At 50.1% G+C, this 26,523-nt stretch overlaps 1 protein-coding gene across 1 annotated transcript in view; it reads right to left on the bottom strand.

The window, feature by feature from the left end:
- Nucleotides 1–1,012: 1,012 nt before the first annotated feature.
- The window catches only part of LOC140404603 (eukaryotic translation initiation factor 5A-1-like), a 42,320-nt gene continuing 16,809 nt past the window's right edge, over nt 1,013–26,523 (bottom strand). The window contains exon 4 of the mRNA XM_072493204.1: nt 1,013–1,147. Coding sequence (XP_072349305.1) covers nt 1,013–1,147 — 135 coding nt within the window. The remainder of the gene's footprint in view (nt 1,148–26,523) is intronic.

Below are 26,523 nucleotides of genomic sequence, written 5' to 3'. Positions count from 1 at the left end.
ATATCCTTTGTGAAAGGGGGGGGATGTCATGATATCCAGATCAGCATATAATGGTGCAATCACACACACACTGATGGACAGGCAGTTGGACCAACCAACACACGCATAACATCGCAGCCAATCACCAGTGAGAGCACACTTGTTTTTTCCTATTATCCTCAGAGGCTAATTGAAATAAGTCATACTTTTGAATTATGTCTCGGGATAGGATAATGTTGCAACCTTGATCTTTGTCTAAGTTTGGCCATAGTCCGGCTTGACATCTAATTACTTGATCATTAGCTAAAAGGGTGATCTGTACCAATGGCATTTGTCTTCTGAAGTTATGCCTTTTACACTCCTGGTCCCTATTATGGGTCTGTTTAAGGAATGGTAGTGGGCAAATCCTTTGTTTATGAGGGGCATTTCCACCCCAGTACCTAGGAGTAAAATTACCCCTATTGTCGCGGTTAGTAATTTTGGATTAAGATACATTTCTGTATGGGAATTGAGCGGGGGCGATTTGGGAGAATTTGTGAACGGACCTGCCTGTTAGTCAATAGCGATTCTTAGAGGCGGTTGTACACTCGGATGTTGCCTGGAACGCGGACACCTTTAGAATTTCTACCTTGGCCTCTGTTTTGTCCAGTACTGCCATTAGTTTGAGGCTGATCCTGGTATTGTTGCTGTTGCCCCTGTGGATTTCTATCATCCTGGTATCTTCCAGGGAGGCGGATATTAGCTCTATCTCAGAACTCATACCGTCCTTGTTGAGCAGGGTACTGGGGGTATCGCGGACCTCTGTCCTCGAGTAGGCGACGGGGTACTGCCTGTTGTGGGTCCCTAGAGGGTCCCGGTGGTGTCTGCCTGGGGGTTCGTCTAAAAGGCTGCTGTCTGGAACCTGAGGTTGGGGTGCGTGCAGGAGTTCCCGGGGATCTTCCGGCAGGGGTTTGTCTCCTGCCTGGGGTACGACAGGCAACTGTTCCACCCCTGGGTTGTGTCCCAGAGGTGGGGGGGACGTCCCTATGTCCTCTTAGTTCAATAGCCGACAGCTGGCAAAGTTCCCCAAGGTCTCCGCAATCCTGAATAACTGCGTGGTATTTAGCAGTTTGATTTTGTTGACCGTGTGCTGCATCCTGTAGGCGCAGGCGGTGGGCTGAGTCAGTGACTGATTGTAATAGCAAGCGACTGACTTGAGCAAAATCGAATTGGAATTGCGAGGCAAGCTGGAAAGTTTCTCTAATGCTCCCTACTTTAAGGGCATTTAAAATAATGTTTCGGAAACCCCCCTGCATCCCCTGGCCATAATATTTTCTTATGGGCACCAGCTAAAATTTGAAACAACGTTCCACATTCCACTTCTGAGAGGTGGAAGACTGCTGGGGCTCTAACTCGCAGCAGCTGCTGTTTATCTCTTGGAGTTAATGGTCCGAAGAATATTTCTAACATAGACATTTTTTCAAAGAACCATTTAAGGGCTTGTTTATCGTCGGGGGGGAATTGGTCCGAAGGTGTCTTTAAATACGGACACGGTGTGTTCCCCAATTACTGACCTCATCCTGACCGGAATTGCAGGTCCGCCTGTTATCAGGAGTGTTTGATTCATCCCTGCATTGGCTCTTCCCGCTATCTCTGTCTGAGCTGGTGTCAAAAGGGTCGGGATGTTAAGGTCACTAAGAATAATTATAGCGCCTCCCCAGGATCGAATGCAGGATTTTGTGGGACTGGAACAGGATAAGCTTGCACGGTTAACCCCGAGACTCCGCCAGCATCGAGCGAGTCTATATCTTCTGAGCGACAGACCACAAACGGTCCGAAAGTATTTGCCTGTACGCTGCAACCTGGTCTAATTAGGCGAGTTGCTACTTCAAACTGACAGTCTTGTCTGTGATTCTTCCCCGGGGAAAAAGTCTGTTATTTCAAGCGTAAATCTCTCTGTCCGTCTGCGAAGGGAGGTTGCAATGCAAGTAAATGATCCACCAGTAATGTTCCCTTGGGAACATTAAATGTTTGATTTGCAAGGGGATCAGGGTTTACTGGCGGATCATGCCAGAGATGTGCGTGAGCTGCCATAGCCAAAGTATTAAAAAAGATATATACTTGGTCTTTCCTACTAGTAAACACAGTTTAACAATAGTAGTCGCATTCGATTTAATCTTGCTGGTATTAGCGCTTCATTTTATATTGTTCTGACCTTACTTAAGGGTCAAAGTGCACTGTTTTAGTTTAGCTTATAAATTAAATGTATTGTAGCGACAGAGTTATTGTGTCTATTTGTTAAGACCCAAGAATAAATCTCAGGCTCCACGTTGCAGGCGCCAGATGTGATAGTTGAGGTGTATTCTATCTAAGATCTTCCTGATTAGTCGAGGTTGTAAGTTGCCAGACAAGGTCTTGTGAATATCTAAAGTAAGGCTCGCTATATGGGAGTTCTAATTATAGTATACACAATGTGCCTTGCGTTCACTACCTTCAGTGTACAGGAGAGACGGTGCCTTAGATGCTATCTTTTCCTTAACGTCGACTAAATATTTCTAAGTCTTGAGAGCTAGGCATGGGCAAGTAACCCTTCAGATAGCCTCAAAGGGTGAGAATATGATGAGTCACAGTTAAATGTCACTCTTATTATTAAAATAGACACGGATCTGTATGGTAAAATATATACGTAATTTATTTAAAGAAAAAAGGGCAACACAAGTATTTTTGATAAATGATACAGTTTGACAAATACAGGATATGTGATGAGTTAGCCTGTGACCTCCCTAACTACATAATTGCTAAAGCTATAAACATTTCATACTTGCAACGGCTAGTAGTCTCGGAGCTCGATACTCAATCAAGAGCAGAACTCTACGAGTCGAGATAGCAGCTTTGTCAAATAAACACCCAGTAATCTCCTAAACAGCTCTCCAAGCGAAACTCTAACTTTCACAGCCTGTTCTTGAAACATTTATATCCTTTTCTTACTTAGGGAGTTTGACTCCCCAGTTATTTTGAGACAAAGAACAGTCTCTCTCTTGGGTCGGCAAGACAACAAAGAACAAAGAACAAAGAAATGTACAGCACAGGAACAGGCCCTTCGGCCCTCCAAGCCCGTGCCGACCATACTGCCCGACTAAACTACAATCTTCTACACTTCCTGGGTCCGTATCCTTCTATTCCCATCCTATTCATATATTTGTCAAGATGCCCCTTAAATGTCCCTATCGTCCCTGCTTCCACTACCTCCTCCGGTAGCGAGTTCCAGGCACCCACTATCCTCTGCGTAAAAAACTTGCCTCGTACATCTACTCTAAACCTTGCCCCTCTCACCTTAAACCTATGCCCCCTAGTAATTGACCCCTCTACCCTGGGGAAAAGCCTCTGACTATCCACTCTGTCTATGCCCCTCATAATTTTGTATACCTCTATCAGGTCGCCCCTCAACCTCCTTCGTTCCAGTGAGAACAAACCGAGTTTATTCAATCGCTCCTCATAGCTTATGCCCTCCATACCAGGCAACATTCTGGTAAATCTCTTCTGCACCCTCTCTAAAGCCTCCACATCCTTCTGGTAGTGTGGCGACCAGAATTGAACACTATACTCCAAGTGTGGCCTAACTAAGGTTCTATACAGCTGCAACATGACTTGCCAATTCTTATACTCAATGCCCCGGCCAATGAAGGCAAGCATGCCGTATGCCTTCTTGACTACCTTCTCCACCTGTGTTGCCCCTTTCAATGACCTGTGGACCTGTACTCCTAGATCTCTTTGACTTTCAATACTCTTGAGGGTTCTACCATTCACTGTATATTCCCTAACTGCATTAGACCTTCCAAAATGCATTACCTCACATTTGGCCGGATTAAACTCCATCTGCCATCTCTCCGCCCAAGTCTCCAGACAATCTAAATCCTGCTGGATCCTCCGACAGTCCTCATCGCTATCCGCAATTCCACCAACCTTTGTGTCGTCTGCAAACTTACTAATCAGACCAGTTACATTTTCCTCCAAATCATTTATCGACCGCTTAAGCTGGTCAGAGATTGTTTTAATGGTTTTGACCGACACTGTTGATTAAGAAAGTTCCGCTGTCGAATGGATGCATCGGGAGGCAAGGTGGAACAGTGATTAGCGCCAGGATCCCAGGTTCGATTCCGGCTTGGGTCACTGTCTGTGCGGAGTCTGCACGTCCTCCCCGTGTCTGCGTGGGTTCCCTCCGGGTGCTCCGGTTTCCTCCCACAGTCCAAAGATGTGCAGGTTGGGTGGATGGGCCGTGATAAATTGCCCCTTAGTGTCCAAAGATGTACATTTCGGTGGGGTTACGGGAATAGAGTGGGGGAGTGGGCCTGGGTAGGCCGCTCTTTCAGAGGGCCAGTGCAGACTCGATGGGCTGGGTGACGGCCTCAGAGCGGAGAGGGACCACCTTATTTTTGCCAACAATTCATGGGAGAGAATTGCATATACATAATCCATTAGAGATTCTGGAAAAAGCTTAAGGGTCGGAATGCTGAGGTGCAGTTTATTGCTAAACCATTTAACACGAAGAGAAAACATGATTTCTGGTGCTTTGTCACGACTTTGAAATGTGGGAAGATTGGAGCGTTCAAAGGTGGAAAGAAAGACAGAAGCGGACAGTACTCAGGTTTAAGTTGTGTCATTTGGACTGTAGAATGTGCAGCAACATCCCAAAGGTTAACCAACAAGGTCATTCCTGGGCTAAACAATTGTGGAATGTGCGTCGACGATCTGGTCGTGTACAGTCAAACTTGGAAGGGTCGTTTGGAACGGTTGGAGGAATTCATAGATCATAGAATTTACAGTGCAGAAGGAGGCCATTCGGCCCATCGAGTCTGCACCGGCTCTTGGAAAGAGCGCCTGACCCAAGGTCAACACCTCCATCCTATCCCCATAACCCAGCAACCCCGCCCAACACTCAGGGCAATTTTGGACACGAAGGGCACTTTTGGACACTAAGGGCAATTTATCACAGCCAATCCACCCTAACCTGCACACCTTTGGACTGTGGGAGGAAACCGGAGCACCCAGAGGAAACCCACGCAGACACGGGGAGGACGTGCAGACTCCGCACAGTGACCCAAGCCGGGAATCGAACCTGGGACCCTGGAGCTGTGAAGCAATTGTGCTATCCACAATGCTACCGTGCTGCCCCGGATGGAATTATTCCATTGATTATTCCTTTTCAATGTCGAGAGTGTAGGGCAGCACGGCGGTTGGCACTGGGACTGCGGCGCTGAGGACCCGGGTTCGAATCCCGGCTCTGGGTCACTGTCCGTGTGGAGTTTGCACATTCTCCCCGTGTCTGCGTGGGTTTCGCCCCCACAGCCCAACGGTGTGCCGGGTAGGGGGATTGGCCCCTTAATTGGAAAAAAAAATAATTGCGTACTCTAAATTAAAAAAAACAAAGTGTTGTCAGTGTCTCCGGCAGCTCAGTCCACATATTTACACTCTCTGTGGACAGAAGGTTGCTCCTCGCGTTCCCATTAATTCTTTCCCCTCTTTATTTAACCCTATGCCCTCTAGTTCTCGATTCCCCAACCCTGGGAAAAAGACTGAGCGGATTCACCCTATCCATGCCTCTCAAGATCTTACCCACCTCGATAAGACCACTCCTCCTGCGCTCCAAAGAAAATAGTCCCAGCCTGTCCAATCTCTCCCTATAACTCTGTCCCTCGAGTCCTGACAAAATCCTTGTAAATCTCTTCTGCCCGCTCTCCAGTTTAATAACATCTTCCCGATTGCAAGGCGACCAAAACTGACCACATTGTTCCAGATGTGGCCTCACCAACGTCCTGTACAGTTGCAACATAACTTCCCAACTCGATACTCAGTGTCCTGACTGATGAAGGCCAGCAGGCCAAAAGCCTTCTTCACTGCCCCATCTACCTGTGACTCCACCTTTAGAGAACCGTGCACCTGAACTCCAAGGTCCCTCTGTTCCACGGGACTACCTGAGGTCCAACCGTTCACCACGAAAGTCCTACCTTGACTTGACTTTCCAAAATGCAACACCTCCCACACTTATCTGTATTGAACTGCATTTGCCATTTCCTGGCCCGCTTCCCCAGTTGATCAAGATCCTGCTGCAATTTCTCATCACCTTCCTCACGGTCTACAATACCACCCATGTTAGTGTCATCTGCAAACTTACTGATCATGCCTTGTCCATTCTCATCTAAATCGTTGATACGTCATCAACAAGGAGAGAAGTTCTGAGATTCCTGGACAAGAGTGGGCGACTGTCTGTGTGGGTTCTCCCCGTGTGCGCGTGGGTTTCCTCCGGGTGCTCCGGATTCCTCCCACAACCCAAAGATGTGCAGGTTGGGTGGATGGGCCGTGCTAAATGCCCCTTAGTGTCCAAAGATGTACATTTTGGTGGGGTTACGGGAATAGAGTGGGGGAGTGGGCCTGGGTAGGCCGCTCTTTCAGAGGGCCAGTGCAGACTCGATGGGCTGGGTGACGGCCTCAGAGCGGAGAGGGACCATCTTATTTTTGCCAACAATGCATGGGAGAGAATTGCATATACATAATACATTAGAGATTCTGGAAAAGCTTAAGGGTCGTAATGCTGAGGTGCAGTTTATTGCTAAACCATTTAACACGAAGAGAAAACATGATTTCTGGTGCTTTGTCACGACTTTGAAATGTGGGAAGATTGGAGCGTTCAAAGGTGGAAAGAAAGACAGAAGCGGACAGTACTCAGGTTTAAGTTGTGTCATTTGGACTGTAGAATGTGCAGCAACATCCCAAAGGTTAACCAACAAGGTCATTCCTGGGCTAAACAATTGTGGAATGTGCGTCGACGATCTGGTCGTATTCAGTCAAACTTGGAAGGGTCGTTTGGAACGGTTGGAGGAATTCATAGATCATAGAATTTACAGTGCAGAAGGAGGCCATTCGGCCCATCGAGTCTGCACCGGCTCTTGGAAAGAGCGCCTGACCCAAGGTCAACACCTACATCCTATCCCCATAACCCAGCAACCCCACCCAACACTAAGGACAATTTTGGACACCAAGGGCACTTTTGGACACTAAGGGCAATTTATCACAGCCAATCCACCCTAACCTACACATCTTTGGACTGTGGGAGGAAACCGGAGCACCCGGAGGAAACCCACGCACACACAGGGAGGATGTGCAGACTCCGCACAGACAATGACCCAAGGCCGGAATTGAACCTGGGACCCTGGAGCTGCGAAGCAATTGTGCTATCCACAATGCTACCGTGCTGCCCCGGATGGAATTATTCCATTGAAGCAGTGAGGGAGTGAGTGACTGAGTGAGGGAGTGAGTGAGTGGGTGTGGGTGAGTGAGTAAGGTAGTGAATGAGAGAGAGTGAGGGAGTGAGGAAAGTAGTGAGTGAGTGAGTGAGGGAGTGAGTGAATGAGAGTGAGTGAGGGAGTGAGTGAGTGATGGACTGAGTGAGTGAGTCAGTGAGTGAGGTAGTGAGTGATGGATTGACTGAGTGAGTGAGCAGTTAGTGAGAGTCAGTGAGATTGAGTCAGTGACAGTGAGTAAGTGAGATACTGAGTGACAGACTGAGTGAGTGATGGTCTGAGTGAGTGAGAGTGAGTGAGGAAGTGAGTGAATGAGGTAGGGAGTGATGGACTGAGTGAGAGTGAGTGAGTGATGGACTGAGTGAGAGTGAGTGAGTGATGGACTGAGTGAGTGAGAGTGAGAGAGTGATGGACTGAGTGAGTGAGAGTGAGTGAGTGATGGACTGTGAGAGTGAGTGAGTGACAGACTGTGAGAGTGAGAGTGAGTGAGTGATGGACTGAGTGAGTGAGAGTGAGAGAGTGATGGACTGAGTGAGTGAGAGTGAGTGAGTGATGGACTGTGAGAGTGAGAGTGAGTGAGTGATGGACTGAGTGAGTGAGAGTGAGTGAGTGATGGACTGTGAGAGTGAGAGTGAGTGACGGACTGAGTGAGTGAGAGTGAGTGAGTGATGGAGAGTGAGAGTGAGTGAGTGAGTGACGGACTGAGTGAGTGAGAGTGAGTGAGTGATGAACTGAGTGAGTGAGAGTGAGTGAGTGATGGACTGAGTGAGTGAGTGAGTGAGTGACGGACTGAGTGAGTGAGAGTGAGTGAGTGATGGACTGAGTGAGTGAGAGTGAGTGAGTGGTGGACTGAGTGAGTGAGAGTGAGTGAGTGGTGGACTGAGTGAGTGAGAGTGAGTGAGTGATGGACTGTGAGAGTGAGAGTGAGTGAGTGATGGACTGTGAGAGTGAGAGTGAGTGAGTGACGGACTGAGTGAGTGAGAGTGAGTGAGTGATGGACTGAGTGAGTGAGAGTGAGAGTGAGTGATGGACTGTGAGAGTGAGAGTGAGTGAGTGACGGACTGAGTGAGTGAGAGTGAGTGAGTGACGGACTGTGAGAGTGAGAGTGAGTGAGTGACGGACTGAGTGAGTGAGAGTGAGTGAGTGATGGACTGAGTGAGTGAGAGTGAGTGAGTGATGGACTGTGAGAGTGAGAGTGAGTGAGTGACGGACTGTGTGAGTGAGAGTGAGTGAGTGATGGACTGAGTGAGTGAGAGTGAGTGAGTGATGGACTGTGTGAGTGAGAGTGAGTGAGTGATGGACTGAGTGAGTGAGAGTGAGAGAGTGATGGACTGTGAGAGTGAGAGTGAGTGAGTGATGGACTGAGTGAGTGAGAGTGAGTGAGTGACGGACTGTGTGAGTGAGAGTGAGTGAGTGATGGACTGAGTGAGTGAGAGTGAGAGAGTGATGGACTGTGAGAGTGAGAGTGAGTGAGTGATGGACTGAGTGAGTGAGAGTGAGTGAGTGATGGACTGTGAGAGTGAGAGTGAGTGAGTGACGGACTGAGTGAGTGAGAGTGAGTGAGTGACGGACTGAGTGAGTGAGAGTGAGTGAGTGACGGACTGAGTGAGTGAGAGTGAGTGAGTGACGGACTGTGAGAGTGAGAGTGAGTGAGTGACGGACTGAGTGAGTGAGAGTGAGTGAGTGAGGGATTGAGTGAGTGAGAGTGAGTGAGTGATGGACTGAGTGAGTGAGAGTGAGTGAGTGACGGACTGTGAGAGTGAGAGTGAGTGAGTGACGGACTGAGTGAGTGAGAGTGAGTGAGTGATGGACTGTGAGAGTGAGAGTGAGTGAGTGATGGACTGAGTGAGTGAGAGTGAGTGAGTGATGGACTGTGAGAGTGAGAGTGAGTGAGTGATGGACTGAGTGAGTGAGAGTGAGTGAGTGATGGACTGTGAGAGTGAGAGTGAGTGAGTGATGGACTGAGTGAGTGAGAGTGAGTGAGTGACGGACTGTGAGAGTGAGAGTGAGTGAGTGATGGACTGAGTGAGTGAGAGTGAGTGAGTGACGGACTGTGAGAGTGAGAGTGAGTGAGTGATGGACTGAGTGAGTGAGTGAGAGTGAGTGATGGACTGAGTGAGTGAGAGTGAGTGAGTGATGGACTGAGTGAGTGAGAGTGAGTGAGTGATGGACTGTGAGAGTGAGAGTGAGTGAGTGATGGACTGAGTGAGTGAGAGTGAGTGAGTGACGGACTGTGAGAGTGAGAGTGAGTGAGTGATGGACTGAGTGAGTGAGAGTGAGTGAGTGATGGACTGTGAGAGTGAGAGTGAGTGAGTGATGGACTGAGTGAGTGAGAGTGAGTGAGTGATGGACTGTGAGAGTGAGAGTGAGTGAGTGATGGACTGAGTGAGTGAGAGTGAGTGAGTGACGGACTGTGAGAGTGAGAGTGAGTGAGTGATGGACTGAGTGAGTGAGAGTGAGTGAGTGATGGACTGAGTGAGTGAGAGTGAGTGAGTGACGGACTGAGTGAGTGAGAGTGAGTGAGTGATGGACTGTGAGAGTGAGAGTGAGTGAGTGACGGACTGTGAGAGTGAGAGTGAGTGAGTGATGGGCTGAGTGAGTGAGAGTGAGTGAGTGACGGACTGAGTGAGTGAGTGAGTGAGTGAGTAACGGACTGTGAGAGTGAGAGTGAGTGAGTGATGGACTGAGTGAGTGAGTGAGAGAGAGTGAGTGATGGACTGAGTGAGTGAGAGTGAGTGAGTGACGGACTGTGAGAGTGAGAGTGAGTGAGTGACGGACTGAGTGAGTGAGAGTGAGTGAGTGATGGACTGTGAGAGTGAGAGTGAGTGAGTGATGGACTGAGTGAGTGAGAGTGAGTGAGTGATGGACTGAGTGAGTGAGAGTGAGTGAGTGACGGACTGTGAGAGTGAGAGTGAGTGAGTGACGGACTGAGTGAGTGAGAGAGAGTGAGTGACGGACTGAGTGAGTGAGAGTGAGTGAGTGACGGACTGAGTGAGTGAGAGAGAGTGAGTGATGGACTGTGAGAGTGAGAGTGAGTGAGTGACGGACTGAGTGAGTGAGAGAGAGTGAGTGATGGACTGTGAGAGTGAGAGTGAGTGAGTGACGGACTGAGTGAGTGAGAGAGAGGGAGTGACGGACTGAGTGAGTGAGAGTGAGTGAGTGACGGACTGAGTGAGTGAGAGTGAGTGAGTGATGGACTGAGTGAGTGAGAGTGAGTGAGTGACGGACTGTGAGAGTGAGAGTGAGTGAGTGACGGACTGAGTGAGTGAGAGTGAGTGAGTGACGGACTGTGAGAGTGAGAGTGAGTGAGTGACGGACTGAGTGAGTGAGAGTGAGTGAGTGAGGGATTGAGTGAGTGAGAGTGAGTGAGTGATGGACTGTGAGAGTGAGAGTGAGTGAGTGACGGACTGAGTGAGTGAGAGTGAGTATGTGACGGACTGTGAGAGTGAGAGTGAGTGAGTGATGGACTGAGTGAGTGAGAGTGAGTATGTGACGGGCTGTGAGAGTGAGAGTGAGTGAGTGATGGACTGAGTGAGTGAGAGTGAGTGAGTGATGGACTGAGTGAGTGAGAGTGAGTGAGTGATGGACTGAGTGAGTGAGAGTGAGTGAGTGATGGACTGAGTGAGTGAGAGTGAGTGAGTGATGGACTGAGTGAGTGAGAGTGAGTGAGTGATGGGCTGAGTGAGTGAGAGTGAGTATGTGACGGACTGAGTGAGTGAGAGTGAGTGAGTGATGGACTGAGTGAGTGAGAGTGAGTGAGTGATGGACTGTGAGAGTGAGAGTGAGTGAGTGACGGACTGAGTGAGTGAGAGTGAGTGAGTGATGGACTGTGAGAGTGAGAGTGAGTGAGTGACGGACTGAGTGAGTGAGAGTGAGTGAGTGACGGACTGAGTGAGTGAGAGTGAGTGAGTGACGGACTGAGTGAGTGAGAGTGAGTGAGTGACGGACTGAGTGAGTGAGAGTGAGTGAGTGACGGACTGAGTGAGAGTGAGTGAGTGAGTGATGGACTGTGAGAGTGAGAGTGAGTGAGTGATGGACTGAGTGAGTGAGAGTGAGTGAGTGATGGACTGAGTGAGTGAGAGTGAGTGAGTGACGGACTGAGTGAGTGAGAGTGAGTGAGTGATGGACTGAGTGAGTGAGAGTGAGTGAGTGACGGACTGAGTGAGAGTGAGTGAGTGAGTGATGGACTGTGAGAGTGAGTGAGAGTGAGTGAGTGATGGACTGAGTGAGTGAGAGTGAGTGAGTGATGGACTGTGAGAGTGAGAGTGAGTGAGTGATGGACTGTGAGAGTGAGAGTGAGTGAGTGATGGACTGAGTGAGTGAGAGTGAGTGAGTGATGGACTGAGTGAGTGAGTGAGTGAGTGACGGACTGAGTGAGAGTGAGTGAGTGAGTGATGGACTGTGAGAGTGAGTGAGAGTGAGTGAGTGATGGACTGAGTGAGTGAGAGTGAGTGAGTGATGGACTGTGAGAGTGAGAGTGAGTGAGTGATGGACTGTGAGAGTGAGAGTGAGTGAGTGATGGACTGAGTGAGTGAGAGTGAGTGAGTGAGTGATGGACTGTGAGAGTGAGAGTGAGTGAGTGATGGACTGAGTGAGTGAGAGTGAGTGAGTGATGGACTGAGTGAGTGAGAGTGAGTGAGTGATGGACTGTGAGAGTGAGAGTGAGTGAGTGATGGACTGAGTGAGTGAGAGTGAGTGAGTGACGGTCTGTGAGAGTGAGAGTGAGTGAGTGATGGACTGTGAGAGTGAGAGTGAGTGAGTGATGGACTGAGTGAGTGAGAGTGAGTGAGTGATGGACTGAGTGAGTGAGTGAGTGAGTGATGGACTGAGTGAGTGAGAGTGAGTGAGTGACGGACTGTGAGAGTGAGAGTGAGTGAGTGATGGACTGTGAGAGTGAGAGTGAGTGAGTGATGGACTGAGTGAGTGAGAGTGAGTGAGTGATGGACTGAGTGAGTGAGAGTGAGTGAGTGATGGACTGTGAGAGTGAGTGAGTGATGGACTGAGTGAGTGACAGTGAGTGAGTGATGGACTGAGTGAGTGAGAGTGAGTGAGTGATGGACTGAGTGAGTGAGTGAGTGAGTGATGGACTGAGTGAGTGAGAGTGAGTGAGTGACGGACTGAGTGAGTGAGAGTGAGTGAGTGATGGACTGAGTGAGTGAGAGTGAGTGAGTGATGGACTGTGAGAGTGAGAGTGAGTGAGTGACGGACTGTGAGAGTGAGAGTGAGTGAGTGATGGACTGTGAGAGTGAGAGTGAGTGAGTGATGGACTGAGTGAGTGAGAGTGAGTGAGTGACGGACTGTGAGAGTGAGAGTGAGTGAGTGATGGACTGTGAGAGTGAGAGTGAGTGAGTGATGGACTGAGTGAGTGAGAGTGAGTGAGTGATGGACTGTGAGAGTGAGTGAGTGATGGACTGAGTGAGTGACAGTGAGTGAGTGACGGACTGAGTGAGTGAGAGTGAGTGAGTGATGGACTGTGAGAGTGAGAGTGAGTGAGTGATGGACTGAGTGAGTGAGAGTGAGTGAGTGATGGACTGAGTGAGTGAGAGTGAGTGAGTGATGGACTGTGAGAGTGAGTGAGTGAGTGATGGACTGAGTGAGTGAGAGTGAGTGAGTGATGGACTGAGTGAGTGACAGTGAGTGAGTGATGGACTGAGTGAGTGAGAGTGAGTGAGTGATGGACTGAGTGAGTGAGTGAGTGAGTGATGGACTGAGTGAGTGAGAGTGAGTGAGTGACGGACTGTGAGAGTGAGAGTGAGTGAGTGATGGACTGTGAGAGTGAGAGTGAGTGAGTGATGGACTGAGTGAGTGAGAGTGAGTGAGTGATGGACTGAGTGAGTGAGTGAGTGAGTGATGGACTGAGTGAGTGAGAGTGAGTGAGTGACGGACTGAGTGAGTGAGAGTGAGTGAGTGATGGACTGTGAGAGTGAGAGTGAGTGAGTGATGGACTGTGAGAGTGAGAGTGAGTGAGTGATGGACTGAGTGAGTGAGAGTGAGTGAGTGATGGACTGTGAGAGTGAGAGTGAGTGAGTGATGGACTGAGTGAGTGAGAGTGAGTGAGTGATGGACTGAGTGAGTGACAGTGAGTGAGTGATGGACTGAGTGAGTGAGAGTGAGTGAGTGATGGACTGAGTGAGTGAGTGAGTGAGTGATGGACTGAGTGAGTGAGAGTGAGTGAGTGATGGACTGTGAGAGTGAGAGTGAGTGAGTGATGGACTGAGTGAGTGAGAGTGAGAGAGTGATGGACTGAGTGAGTGAGAGTGAGTGAGTGATGGACTGAGTGAGTGAGAGTGAGTGAGTGATGGACTGAGTGAGTGAGAGTGAGTGAGTGACGGACTGAGTGAGTGAGAGTGAGTGAGTGATGGACTGAGTGAGTGAGAGTGAGTGAGTGATGGACTGAGTGAGTGAGAGTGAGTGAGTGATGGACTGAGTGAGTGAGAGTGAGTGAGTGACGGACTGAGTGAGTGAGTGAGTGAGTGATGGACTGTGAGAGTGAGAGTGAGTGAGTGACGGTCTGTGAGAGTGAGAGTGAGTGAGTGATGGACTGTGAGAGTGAGAGTGAGTGAGTGATGGACTGAGTGAGTGAGAGTGAGTGAGTGATGGACTGAGTGAGTGAGAGTGAGTGAGTGATGGACTGAGTGAGTGAGAGTGAGTGAGTGACGGTCTGTGAGAGTGAGAGTGAGTGAGTGATGGACTGTGAGAGTGAGAGTGAGTGAGTGATGGACTGAGTGAGTGAGAGTGAGTGAGTGATGGACTGAGTGAGTGAGAGTGAGTGAGTGACGGACTGAGTGAGTGAGTGAGTGAGTGATGGACTGTGAGAGTGAGAGTGAGTGAGTGATGGACTGAGTGAGTGAGAGTGAGTGAGTGATGGACTGTGAGAGTGAGAGTGAGTGAGTGATGGACTGAGTGAGTGAGAGTGAGTGAGTGATGGACTGAGTGAGTGAGAGTGAGTGAGTGACGGTCTGTGAGAGTGAGAGTGAGTGAGTGATGGACTGTGAGAGTGAGAGTGAGTGAGTGATGGACTGAGTGAGTGAGAGTGAGTGAGTGACGGACTGAGTGAGTGAGAGTGAGTGAGTGACGGACTGTGAGAGTGAGAGTGAGTGATGGACTGAGTGAGTGAGAGTGAGTGAGTGACGGACTGAGTGAGTGAGTGAGTGAGTGATGGACTGAGTGAGTGAGAGTGAGTGAGTGATGGACTGAGTGAGTGAGTGAGTGAGTGATGGACTGTGAGAGTGAGAGTGAGTGAGTGACGGACTGTGAGAGTGAGAGTGAGTGAGTGACGGACTGTGAGAGTGAGAGTGAGTGAGTGACGGACTGAGTGAGTGAGAGTGAGTGAGTGATGGACTGTGAGAGTGAGAGTGAGTGAGTGACGGACTGAGTGAGTGAGAGTGAGTGAGTGACGGACTGTGAGAGTGAGAGTGAGTGAGTGATGGACTGAGTGAGTGAGAGTGAGTGAGTGACGGACTGTGAGAGTGAGAGTGAGTGAGTGACGGACTGAGTGAGTGAGAGTGAGTGAGTGATGGACTGTGAGAGTGAGAGTGAGTGAGTGATGGACTGTGAGAGTGAGAGTGAGTGAGTGATGGACTGTGAGAGTGAGAGTGAGTGAGTGATGGACTGTGAGAGTGAGAGTGAGTGAGTGATGGACTGAGTGAGTGAGAGTGAGTGAGTGACGGACTGAGTGAGTGAGAGTGAGTGAGTGACGGACTGAGTGAGTGAGAGTGAGTGAGTGATGGACTGAGTGAGTGAGAGTGAGTGAGTGATGGACTGAGTGAGTGAGAGTGAGTGAGTGATGGACTGAGTGAGTGAGAGTGAGTGAGTGACGGACTGTGTGAGTGAGAGTGAGTGAGTGATGGACTGAGTGAGTGAGAGTGAGTGAGTGATGGACTGAGTGAGTGAGAGTGAGTGAGTGATGGACTGTGAGAGTGAGAGTGAGTGAGTGATGGACTGAGTGAGTGAGAGTGAGTGAGTGATGGACTGTGAGAGTGAGAGTGAGTGAGTGACGGACTGTGAGAGTGAGAGTGAGTGAGTGATGGACTGAGTGAGTGAGAGTGAGTGAGTGATGGACTGTGAGAGTGAGAGTGAGTGAGTGATGGACTGAGTGAGTGAGAGTGAGTGAGTGATGGACTGAGTGAGTGAGAGTGAGTGAGTGATGGACTGTGTGAGTGAGAGTGAGTGAGTGACGGACTGAGTGAGTGAGAGTGAGTGAGTGATGGACTGTGAGAGTGAGAGTGAGTGAGTGATGGACTGAGTGAGTGAGAGTGAGTGAGTGATGGACTGTGAGAGTGAGAGTGAGTGAGTGATGGACTGAGTGAGTGAGAGTGAGTGAGTGATGGACTGAGTGAGTGAGAGTGAGTGAGTGATGGACTGTGTGAGTGAGAGTGAGTGAGTGACGGACTGAGTGAGTGAGAGTGAGTGAGTGATGGACTGTGAGAGTGAGAGTGAGTGAGTGACGGACTGAGTGAGTGAGAGTGAGTGAGTGATGGACTGAGTGAGTGAGAGTGAGTGAGTGATGGACTGAGTGAGTGAGAGTGAGTGAGTGATGGACTGTGAGAGTGAGAGTGAGTGAGTGATGGACTGAGTGAGTGAGAGTGAGTGAGTGATGGACTGAGTGAGTGAGAGTGAGTGAGTGATGGACTGTGTGAGTGAGAGTGAGTGAGTGACGGACTGAGTGAGTGAGAGTGAGTGAGTGATGGACTGTGAGAGTGAGAGTGAGTGAGTGACGGACTGAGTGAGTGAGAGTGAGTGAGTGATGGACTGAGTGAGTGAGAGTGAGTGAGTGATGGACTGAGTGAGTGAGAGTGAGTGAGTGATGGACTGTGAGAGTGAGAGTGAGTGAGTGACGGACTGAGTGAGTGAGAGTGAGTGAGTGATGGACTGAGTGAGTGAGAGTGAGTGAGTGACGGACTGAGTGAGTGAGAGTGAGTGAGTGACGGACTGAGTGAGTGAGAGTGAGTGAGTGATGGACTGAGTGAGTGAGAGTGAGTGAGTGATGGACTGAGTGAGTGAGAGTGAGTGAGTGATGGACTGAGTGAGTGAGAGTGAGTGAGTGACGGACTGTGTGAGTGAGAGTGAGTGAGTGATGGACTGAGTGAGTGAGAGTGAGTGAGTGATGGACTGAGTGAGTGAGAGTGAGTGAGTGATGGACTGTGAGAGTGAGAGTGAGTGAGTGATGGACTGAGTGAGTGAGAGTGAGTGAGTGATGGACTGTGAGAGTGAGAGTGAGTGAGTGACGGACTGTGAGAGTGAGAGTGAGTGAGTGATGGACTGAGTGAGTGAGAGTGAGTGAGTGATGGACTGTGAGAGTGAGAGTGAGTGAGTGATGGACTGAGTGAGTGAGAGTGAGTGAGTGATGGACTGAGTGAGTGAGAGTGAGTGAGTGATGGACTGTGTGAGTGAGAGTGAGTGAGTGACGGACTGAGTGAGTGAGAGTGAGTGAGTGATGGACTGTGAGAGTGAGAGTGAGTGAGTGATGGACTGAGTGAGTGAGAGTGAGTGAGTGATGGACTGTGAGAGTGAGAGTGAGTGAGTGATGGACTGAGTGAGTGAGAGTGAGTGAGTGATGGACTGAGTGAGTGAGAGTGAGTGAGTGATGGACTGTGTGAGTGAGAGTGAGTGAGTGACGGACTGAGTGAGTGAGAGTGAGTGAGTGATGGACTGTGAGAGTGAGAGTGAGTGAGTGACGGACTGAGTGAGTGAGAGTGAGTGAGTGATGGACTGAGTGAGTGAGAGTGAGTGAGTGATGGACTGAGTGAGTGAGAGTGAGTGAGTGATGGACTGTGAGAGTGAGAGTGAGTGAGTGACGGACTGAGTGAGTGAGAGTGAGTGAGTGATGGACTGAGTGAGTGAGAGTGACTGAATGATGGACTGAGTGAGTGAGAGTGAGTGAGTGATGGACTGAGTGAGTGAGAGTGAGTGAGTGACGGACTGTGAGAGTGAGAGTGAGTGAGTGATGGACTGTGAGAGTGAGAGTGAGTGAGTGATGGACTGAGTGAGTGAGAGTGAGTGAGTGATGGACTGTGAGAGTGAGAGTGAGTGAGTGACGGACTGTGAGAGTGAGAGTGAGTGAGTGATGGACTGTGAGAGTGAGAGTGAGTGAGTGATGGACTGAGTGAGTGAGAGTGAGTGAGTGATGGACTGAGTGAGTGAGAGTGAGTGAGTGACGGACTGTGTGAGTGAGAGTGAGTGAGTGATGGACTGAGTGAGTGAGAGTGAGTGAGTGATGGACTGAGTGAGTGAGAGTGAGTGAGTGATGGACTGTGAGAGTGAGAGTGAGTGAGTGATGGACTGAGTGAGTGAGAGTGAGTGAGTGATGGACTGTGAGAGTGAGAGTGAGTGAGTGACGGACTGTGAGAGTGAGAGTGAGTGAGTGATGGACTGAGTGAGTGAGAGTGAGTGAGTGATGGACTGTGTGAGTGAGAGTGAGTGAGTGACGGACTGAGTGAGTGAGAGTGAGTGAGTGATGGACTGTGAGAGTGAGAGTGAGTGAGTGACGGACTGAGTGAGTGAGAGTGAGTGAGTGATGGACTGAGTGAGTGAGAGTGAGTGAGTGATGGACTGAGTGAGTGAGAGTGAGTGAGTGATGGACTGTGAGAGTGAGAGTGAGTGAGTGACGGACTGAGTGAGTGAGAGTGAGTGAGTGATGGACTGAGTGAGTGAGAGTGACTGAATGATGGACTGAGTGAGTGAGAGTGAGTGAGTGATGGACTGTGAGAGTGAGAGTGAGTGAGTGACGGACTGAGTGAGTGAGAGTGAGTGAGTGATGGACTGAGTGAGTGAGAGTGAGTGAGTGATGGACTGAGTGAGTGAGAGTGACTGAGTGATGGACTGAGTGAGTGAGAGTGAGTGAGTGATGGACTGTGAGAGTGAGAGTGAGTGAGTGACGGACTGAGTGAGTGAGAGTGAGTGAGTGAGGGACTGAGTGAGTGAGAGTGAGTGAGTGATGGACTGTGAGAGTGAGAGTGAGTGAGTGATGGACTGAGTGAGTGAGAGTGAGTGAGTGATGGACTGAGTGAGTGAGAGTGAGTGAGTGATGGACTGAGTGAGTGAGAGTGAGTGAGTGATGGACTGAGTGAGTGAGAGTGAGTGAGTGATGGACTGAGTGAGTGAGAGTGAGTGAGTGATGGACTGTGAGAGTGAGAGTGAGTGAGTGATGGACTGAGTGAGTGAGAGTGAGTGAGTGATGGACTGAGTGAGTGAGAGTGAGTGAGTGATGGACTGAGTGAGTGAGAGTGAGTGAGTGATGGACTGAGTGAGTGAGAGTGAGTGAGTGATGGACTGAGTGAGTGAGAGTGACTGAGTGATGGACTGAGTGAGTGAGAGTGAGTGAGTGACGGGCTGTGAGAGTGAGAGTGAGTGAGTGATGGACTGAGTGAGTGAGAGTGAGTGAGTGATGGACTGAGTGAGTGAGAGTGAGTGAGTGATGGACTGAGTGAGTGAGAGTGAGTGAGTGACGGACTGTGAGAGTGAGACTGAGTGAGTGACGGACTGTGAGAGTGAGAGTGAGTGAGTGATGGACTGAGTGAGTGAGAGTGAGTGAGTGATGGACTGAGTGAGTGAGAGTGAGTGAGTGATGGACTGAGTGAGTGAGAGTGACTGAGTGATGGACTGAGTGAGTGAGAGTGAGTGAGTGACGGACTGAGTGAGTGAGTGACGGACTGTGAGAGTGAGAGTGAGTGAGTGATGGACTGTGAGAGTGAGAGTGAGTGAGTGACTGAGTGAGTGAGAGTGAGTGAGTGATGGACTGTGAGAGTGAGAGTGAGTGAGTGACTGAGTGAGTGAGTGACGGACTGTGAGAGTGAGAGTGAGTGAGTGATGGACTGTGAGAGTGAGAGTGAGTGAGTGACTGAGTGAGTGAGAGTGAGTGAGTGATGGACTGAGTGAGTGAGAGTGAGTGAGTGACGGACTGAGTGAGTGAGAGTGAGTGAGTGACGGACTGAGTGAGTGAGAGTGAGTGAGTGACGGACTGTGAGAGTGAGAGTGAGTGAGTGACGGACTGTGAGAGTGAGAGTGAGTGAGTGACTGAGTGAGTGAGAGTGAGTGAGTGAGTGACTGAGTGAGTGAGAGTGAGTGAGTGATGGACTGAGTGAGTGAGAGTGAGTGAGTGAGTGACTGAGTGAGTGAGAGTGAGTGAGTGAGTGACTGAGTGAGTGAGAGTGAGTGAGTGATGGACTGAGTGAGTGAGAGTGAGTGAGTGATGGACTGAGTGAGTGAGAGTGAGTGAGTGATGGACTGTGAGAGTGAGAGTGAGTGAGTGATGGACTGTGAGAGTGAGAGTGAGTGAGTGACGGACTGTGAGAGTGAGAGTGAGTGAGTGAGTGACGGACTGTGAGAGTGAGAGTGAGTGAGTGATGGACTGTGAGAGTGAGTGAGTGACTGAGTGAGTGAGAGTGAGTGAGTGATGGACTGAGTGAGTGAGAGTGAGTGAGTGACGGACTGAGTGAGTGAGAGTGAGTGAGTGACGGACTGAGTGAGTGAGAGTGAGTGAGTGACGGACTGTGTGAGTGAGAGTGAGTGAGTGACGGACTGAGTGAGTGAGAGTGAGTGAGTGATGGACTGAGTGAGTGAGAGTGAGTGAGTGATGTACTGTGAGAGTGAGAGTGAGTGAGTGATGGACTGTGAGAGTGAGAGTGAGTGAGTGATGGACTGAGTGAGTGAGAGTGAGTGAGTGACGGACTGTGAGAGTGAGAGTGAGTGAGTGATGGACTGAGTGAGTGAGAGTGAGTGAGTGACGGACTGTGAGAGTGAGAGTGAGTGAGTGACGGACTGAGTGAGTGAGAGTGAGTGAGTGATGGACTGTGAGAGTGAGAGTGAGTGAGTGATGGACTGAGTGAGTGAGAGTGAGTGAGTGACGGACTGTGAGAGTGAGAGTGAGTGAGTGATGGACTGAGTGAGTGAGAGTGAGTGAGTGATGGACTGAGTGAGTGAGAGTGAGTGAGTGACGGACTGTGAGAGTGAGAGTGAGTGAGTGATGGACTGAGTGAGAGAGAGTGAGTGAGTGATGGACTGTGAGAGTGAGAGTGAGTGAGTGACGGACTGAGTGAGTGAGAGTGAGTGAGTGATGGACTGAGTGAGTGAGAGTGAGTGAGTGATGGACTGAGTGAGTGAGAGTGAGTGAGTGACGGACTGTGAGAGTGAGAGTGAGTGAGTGATGGACTGTGTGAGTGAGAGTGAGTGAGTGATGGACTGAGTGAGTGAGTGAGAGTGAGTGACGGACTGTGAGAGTGAGAGTGAGTGAGTGATGGACTGAGTGAGTGAGAGTGAGTGAGTGACGGACTGTGAGAGTGAGAGTGAGTGAGTGATGGACTGTGAGAGTGAGAGTGAGTGAGTGATGGACTGAGTGAGTGAGAGTGAGTGAGTGATGGACTGTGAGAGTGAGAGTGAGTGAGTGACGGACTGTGAGAGTGAGAGTGAGTGAGTGATGGACTGTGAGAGTGAGAGTGAGTGAGTGACGGACTGAGTGAGTGAGAGTGAGTGAGTGATGGACTGAGTGAGTGAGAGTGAGTGAGTGACGGACTGTGAGAGTGAGAGTGAGTGAGTGATGGACTGTGTGAGTGAGAGTGAGTGAGTGATGGACTGAGTGAGTGAGTGAGAGTGAGTGACGGACTGTGAGAGTGAGAGTGAGTGAGTGATGGACTGAGTGAGTGAGAGTGAGTGAGTGACGGACTGTGAGAGTGAGAGTGAGTGAGTGATGGACTGTGAGAGTGAGAGTGAGTGAGTGATGGACTGAGTGAGTGAGAGTGAGTGAGTGATGGACTGTGAGAGTGAGAGTGAGTGAGTGACGGACTGTGAGAGTGAGTGAGAGTGAGTGATGGACTGTGAGAGTGAGAGTGAGTGAGTGATGGACTGTGAGAGTGAGAGTGAGTGAGTGACGGACTGTGAGAGTGAGAGTGAGTGAGTGACGGACTGAGTGAGTGAGAGTGAGTGAGTGATGGACTGAGTGAGTGAGAGTGAGTGAGTGATGGACTGTGAGAGTGAGAGTGAGTGAGTGATGGACTGAGTGAGTGAGAGTGAGTGAGTGATGGACTGTGAGAGTGAGAGTGAGTGAGTGACGGACTGAGTGAGTGAGAGTGAGTGATGGACTGTGAGAGTGAGAGTGAGTGAGTGACGGACTGTGAGAGTGAGAGTGAGTGAGTGACGGACTGTGAGAGTGAGAGTGAGTGAGTGACGGACTGAGTGAGTGAGAGTGAGTGAGTGATGGACTGAGTGAGTGAGTGAGAGTGAGTGACGGACTGTGAGAGTGAGAGTGAGTGAGTGACGGACTGAGTGAGTGAGAGTGAGTGAGTGATGGACTGAGTGAGTGAGTGAGAGTGAGTGATGGACTGTGAGAGTGAGAGTGAGTGAGTGATGGACTGAGTGAGTGAGAGTGAGTGAGTGATGGACTGTGAGAGTGAGAGTGAGTGAGTGATGGACTGAGTGAGTGAGAGTGAGTGAGTGATGGACTGTGAGAGTGAGAGTGAGTGAGTGACGGACTGAGTGAGTGAGAGTGAGTGAGTGACGGACTGTGAGAGTGAGAGTGAGTGAGTGATGGACTGAGTGAGTGAGAGTGAGTGATGGACTGAGTGAGTGAGAGTGAGTGAGTGATGGACTGTGAGAGTGAGAGTGAGTGAGTGACGGACTGAGTGAGTGAGAGTGAGTGAGTGATGGACTGAGTGAGTGAGAGTGAGTGAGTGACGGACTGTGTGAGTGAGAGTGAGTGAGTGACGGACTGTGAGAGTGAGAGTGAGTGAGTGACGGACTGTGAGAGTGAGAGTGAGTGAGTGACGGACTGTGAGAGTGAGAGTGAGTGAGTGATGGACTGAGTGAGTGAGTGATGGACTGTGAGAGTGAGAGTGAGTGAGTGACGGACTGAGTGAGTGAGAGTGAGTGAGTGATGGACTGAGTGAGTGAGAGTGAGTGAGTGATGGACTGAGTGAGTGAGAGTGAGAGTGATGGACTGAGTGAGTGAGAGTGAGTGAGTGATGGACTGTGAGAGTGAGAGTGAGTGAGTGACGGACTGAGTGAGTGAGAGTGAGTGAGTGATGGACTGAGTGAGTGAGAGTGAGTGAGTGACGGACTGTGAGAGTGAGAGTGAGTGAGTGATGGACTGAGTGAGTGAGAGTGAGTGAGTGATGGACTGTGAGAGTGAGAGTGAGTGAGTGATGGACTGTGAGAGTGAGAGTGAGTGAGTGATGGACTGAGTGAGTGAGAGTGAGTGAGAGTGAGTGAGTGAGAGTGAGTGAGTGATGGACTGAGTGATTGAGAGTGAGTGAGTGATGGACTGAGTGAGTGAGAGTGAGTGAGTGATGGACTGAGTGAGTGAGAGTGAGTGAGTGATGGACTGTGAGAGTGAGAGTGAGTGAGTGATGGACTGTGAGAGTGAGAGTGAGTGAGTGACGGACTGTGAGAGTGAGAGTGAGTGAGTGACGGACTGTGAGAGTGAGAGTGAGTGAGTGACGGACTGTGAGAGTGAGAGTGAGTGAGTGATGGAGTGAGTGAGTGAGAGTGAGTGAGTGACGGACTGAGTGAGTGAGAGTGAGTGAGTGACGGACTGAGTGAGTGAGAGTGAGTGAGTGATGGACTGAGTGAGTGAGAGTGAGTGAGTGATGGACTGAGTGAGTGAGAGTGAGTGAGTGATGGACTGAGTGAGTGAGAGTGAGTGAGTGACGGACTGTGAGAGTGAGAGTGAGTGAGTGACGGACTGTGAGAGTGAGAGTGAGTGAGTGATGGAGTGAGTGAGTGAGAGTGAGTGAGTGACGGACTGAGTGAGTGAGAGTGAGTGAGTGACGGACTGTGAGAGTGAGAGTGAGTGAGTGACGGACTGAGTGAGTGAGAGTGAGTGAGTGATGGACTGAGTGAGTGAGAGTGAGTGAGTGACGGACTGTGAGAGTGAGAGTGAGTGAGTGACGGACTGAGTGAGTGAGAGTGAGTGAGTGACGGACTGTGAGAGTGAGAGTGAGTGAGTGACGGACTGTGAGAGTGAGAGTGAGTGAGTGATGGAGTGAGTGAGTGAGAGTGAGTGAGTGATGGACTGTGAGAGTGAGAGTGAGTGAGTGATGGACTGTGAGAGTGAGAGTGAGTGAGTGATGGACTGAGTGAGTGAGAGTGAGTGAGTGATGGACTGTGAGAGTGAGAGTGAGTGAGTGACGGACTGTGAGAGTGAGAGTGAGTGAGTGACGGACTGTGAGAGTGAGAGTGAGTGAGTGATGGACTGAGTGAGTGAGAGTGAGTGAGTGATGGACTGTGAGAGTGAGAGTGAGTGAGTGATGGACTGTGAGAGTGAGAGTGAGTGAGTGATGGACTGAGTGAGTGAGAGTGAGTGAGTGATGGACTGTGAGAGTGAGAGTGAGTGAGTGATGGACTGAGTGAGTGAGAGTGAGTGAGTGATGGACTGTGAGAGTGAGAGTGAGTGAGTGACGGACTGTGAGAGTGAGAGTGAGTGAGTGATGGACTGTGAGAGTGAGAGTGAGTGAGTGATGGACTGAGTGAGTGAGAGTGAGTGAGTGATGGACTGAGTGAGTGAGAGTGAGTGAGTGACGGACTGAGTGAGTGAGAGTGAGTGAGTGACGGACTGAGTGAGTGAGAGTGAGTGAGTGATGGACTGTGAGAGTGAGAGTGAGTGAGTGATGGACTGTGAGAGTGAGAGTGAGTGAGTGACGGACTGAGTGAGTGAGAGTGAGAGTGACGGACTGTGTGAGTGAGAGTGAGTGAGTGACGGACTGAGTGAGTGAGAGTGAGTGAGTGATGGACTGTGAGAGTGAGAGTGAGTGAGTGACGGACTGTGAGAGTGAGAGTGAGTGAGTGATGGACTGTGAGAGTGAGAGTGAGTGAGTGACGGACTGAGTGAGTGAGAGTGAGTGAGTGACGGACTGTGAGAGTGAGAGTGAGTGACGGACTGTGAGAGTGAGAGTGAGTGAGTGACGGACTGAGTGAGTGAGAGTGAGTGAGTGATGGACTGAGTGAGTGAGAGTGAGTGAGTGATGGACTGAGTGAGTGAGAGTGAGTGAGTGATGGACTGAGTGAGTGAGAGTGAGTGAGTGATGGACTGAGTGAGTGAGAGTGAGTGAGTGATGGACTGAGTGAGTGAGAGTGAGTGAGTGATGGACTGAGTGAGTGAGAGTGAGTGAGTGACGGTCTGTGAGAGTGAGAGTGAGTGAGTGATGGACTGTGAGAGTGAGAGTGAGTGAGTGACGGACTGTGTGAGTGAGAGTGAGTGAGTGATGGACTGAGTGAGTGAGTGAGTGAGTGATGGACTGTGAGAGTGAGAGTGAGTGAGTGATGGACTGTGAGAGTGAGAGTGAGTGAGTGATGGACTGTGTGAGTGAGAGTGAGTGAGTGATGGACTGAGTGAGTGAGTGAGTGAGTGATGGACTGTGAGAGTGAGAGTGAGTGAGTGATGGACTGAGTGAGTGAGAGTGAGTGAGTGACGGACTGAGTGAGTGAGAGTGAGTGAGTGACGGACTGTGAGAGTGAGAGTGAGTGAGTGACGGACTGTGAGAGTGAGAGTGAGTGAGTGATGGACTGAGTGAGTGAGAGTGAGTGAGTGACGGACTGAGTGAGTGAGAGTGAGTGATGGACTGTGAGAGTGAGAGTGAGTGAGTGACGGACTGAGTGAGTGAGAGTGAGTGAGTGACGGACTGAGTGAGTGAGAGTGAGTGAGTGACTGAGTGAGTGAGAGTGAGTGAGTGATGGACTGTGAGAGTGAGAGTGAGTGAGTGATGGACTGAGTGAGTGAGAGTGAGTGAGTGACGGACTGAGTGAGTGAGAGTGAGTGAGTGACTGAGTGAGTGAGAGTGAGTGAGTGATGGACTGTGAGAGTGAGAGTGAGTGAGTGATGGACTGAGTGAGTGAGAGTGAGTGAGTGACGGACTGAGTGAGTGAGAGTGAGTGATGGACTGTGAGAGTGAGAGTGAGTGAGTGACGGACTGAGTGAGTGAGAGTGAGTGAGTGACGGACTGAGTGAGTGAGAGTGAGTGAGTGACGGACTGTGAGAGTGAGAGTGAGTGAGTGATGGACTGTGTGAGTGAGAGTGAGTGAGTGATGGACTGAGTGAGTGAGAGTGAGTGAGTGATGGACTGTGAGAGTGAGAGTGAGTGAGTGATGGACTGAGTGAGTGAGAGTGAGTGAGTGATGGACTGTGAGAGTGAGAGTGAGTGATGGACTGTGTGAGTGAGAGTGAGTGAGTGACGGACTGAGTGAGTGAGAGTGAGTGAGTGACGGACTGAGTGAGTGAGAGTGAGTGAGTGATGGACTGTGAGAGTGAGAGTGAGTGAGTGATGGACTGAGTGAGTGAGAGTGAGTGAGTGATGGACTGTGAGAGTGAGAGTGAGTGATGGACTGTGAGAGTGAGAGTGAGTGAGTGACGGACTGTGAGAGTGAGAGTGAGTGAGTGATGGACTGAGTGAGTGAGAGTGAGTGAGTGATGGACTGAGTGAGTGAGAGTGAGTGAGTGATGGACTGAGTGAGTGAGAGTGAGTGAGTGACGGACTGTGTGAGTGAGAGTGAGTGAGTGACGGACTGAGTGAGAGTGAGAGTGAGTGAGTGATGGACTGTGAGAGTGAGAGTGAGTGAGTGACGGACTGAGTGAGTGAGAGTGAGAGTGAGTGAGTGATGGACTGAGAGAGTGAGAGTGAGTGAGTGACGGACTGTGAGAGTGAGAGTGAGTGAGTGATGGACTGTGAGAGTGAGAGTGAGTGAGTGATGGACTGAGTGAGTGAGAGTGAGTGAGTGATGGACTGTGAGAGTGAGAGTGAGTGATGGACTGTGAGAGTGAGAGTGAGTGAGTGACGGACTGTGAGAGTGAGAGTGAGTGAGTGATGGACTGAGTGAGTGAGAGTGAGTGAGTGATGGACTGAGTGAGTGAGAGTGAGTGAGTGATGGACTGAGTGAGTGAGAGTGAGTGAGTGATGGACTGAGTGAGTGAGAGTGAGTGAGTGATGGACTGTGAGAGTGAGAGTGAGTGAGTGACGGACTGAGTGAGTGAGAGTGAGTGAGTGATGGACTGAGTGAGTGAGAGTGAGTGAGTGATGGACTGTGAGAGTGAGAGTGAGTGAGTGACGGACTGAGTGAGTGAGAGTGAGTGAGTGACGGACTGAGTGAGTGAGAGTGAGTGAGTGACGGACTGTGAGAGTGAGAGTGAGTGAGTGATGGACTGAGTGAGTGAGAGTGAGTGAGTGATGGACTGTGAGAGTGAGAGTGAGTGAGTGACGGACTGTGAGAGTGAGAGTGAGTGAGTGACGGACTGAGTGAGTGAGAGTGAGTGAGTGATGGACTGAGTGAGTGAGAGTGAGTGAGT

This window comes from Scyliorhinus torazame, chromosome 31, assembly GCF_047496885.1.
Source record: "Scyliorhinus torazame isolate Kashiwa2021f chromosome 31, sScyTor2.1, whole genome shotgun sequence".
Taxonomy (NCBI): Eukaryota; Metazoa; Chordata; class Chondrichthyes; order Carcharhiniformes; family Scyliorhinidae; genus Scyliorhinus; species Scyliorhinus torazame.
The sequence above is the reverse complement of the archived record's forward strand: the minus strand, read 5'-3'. Positions and strand labels throughout refer to the sequence as shown.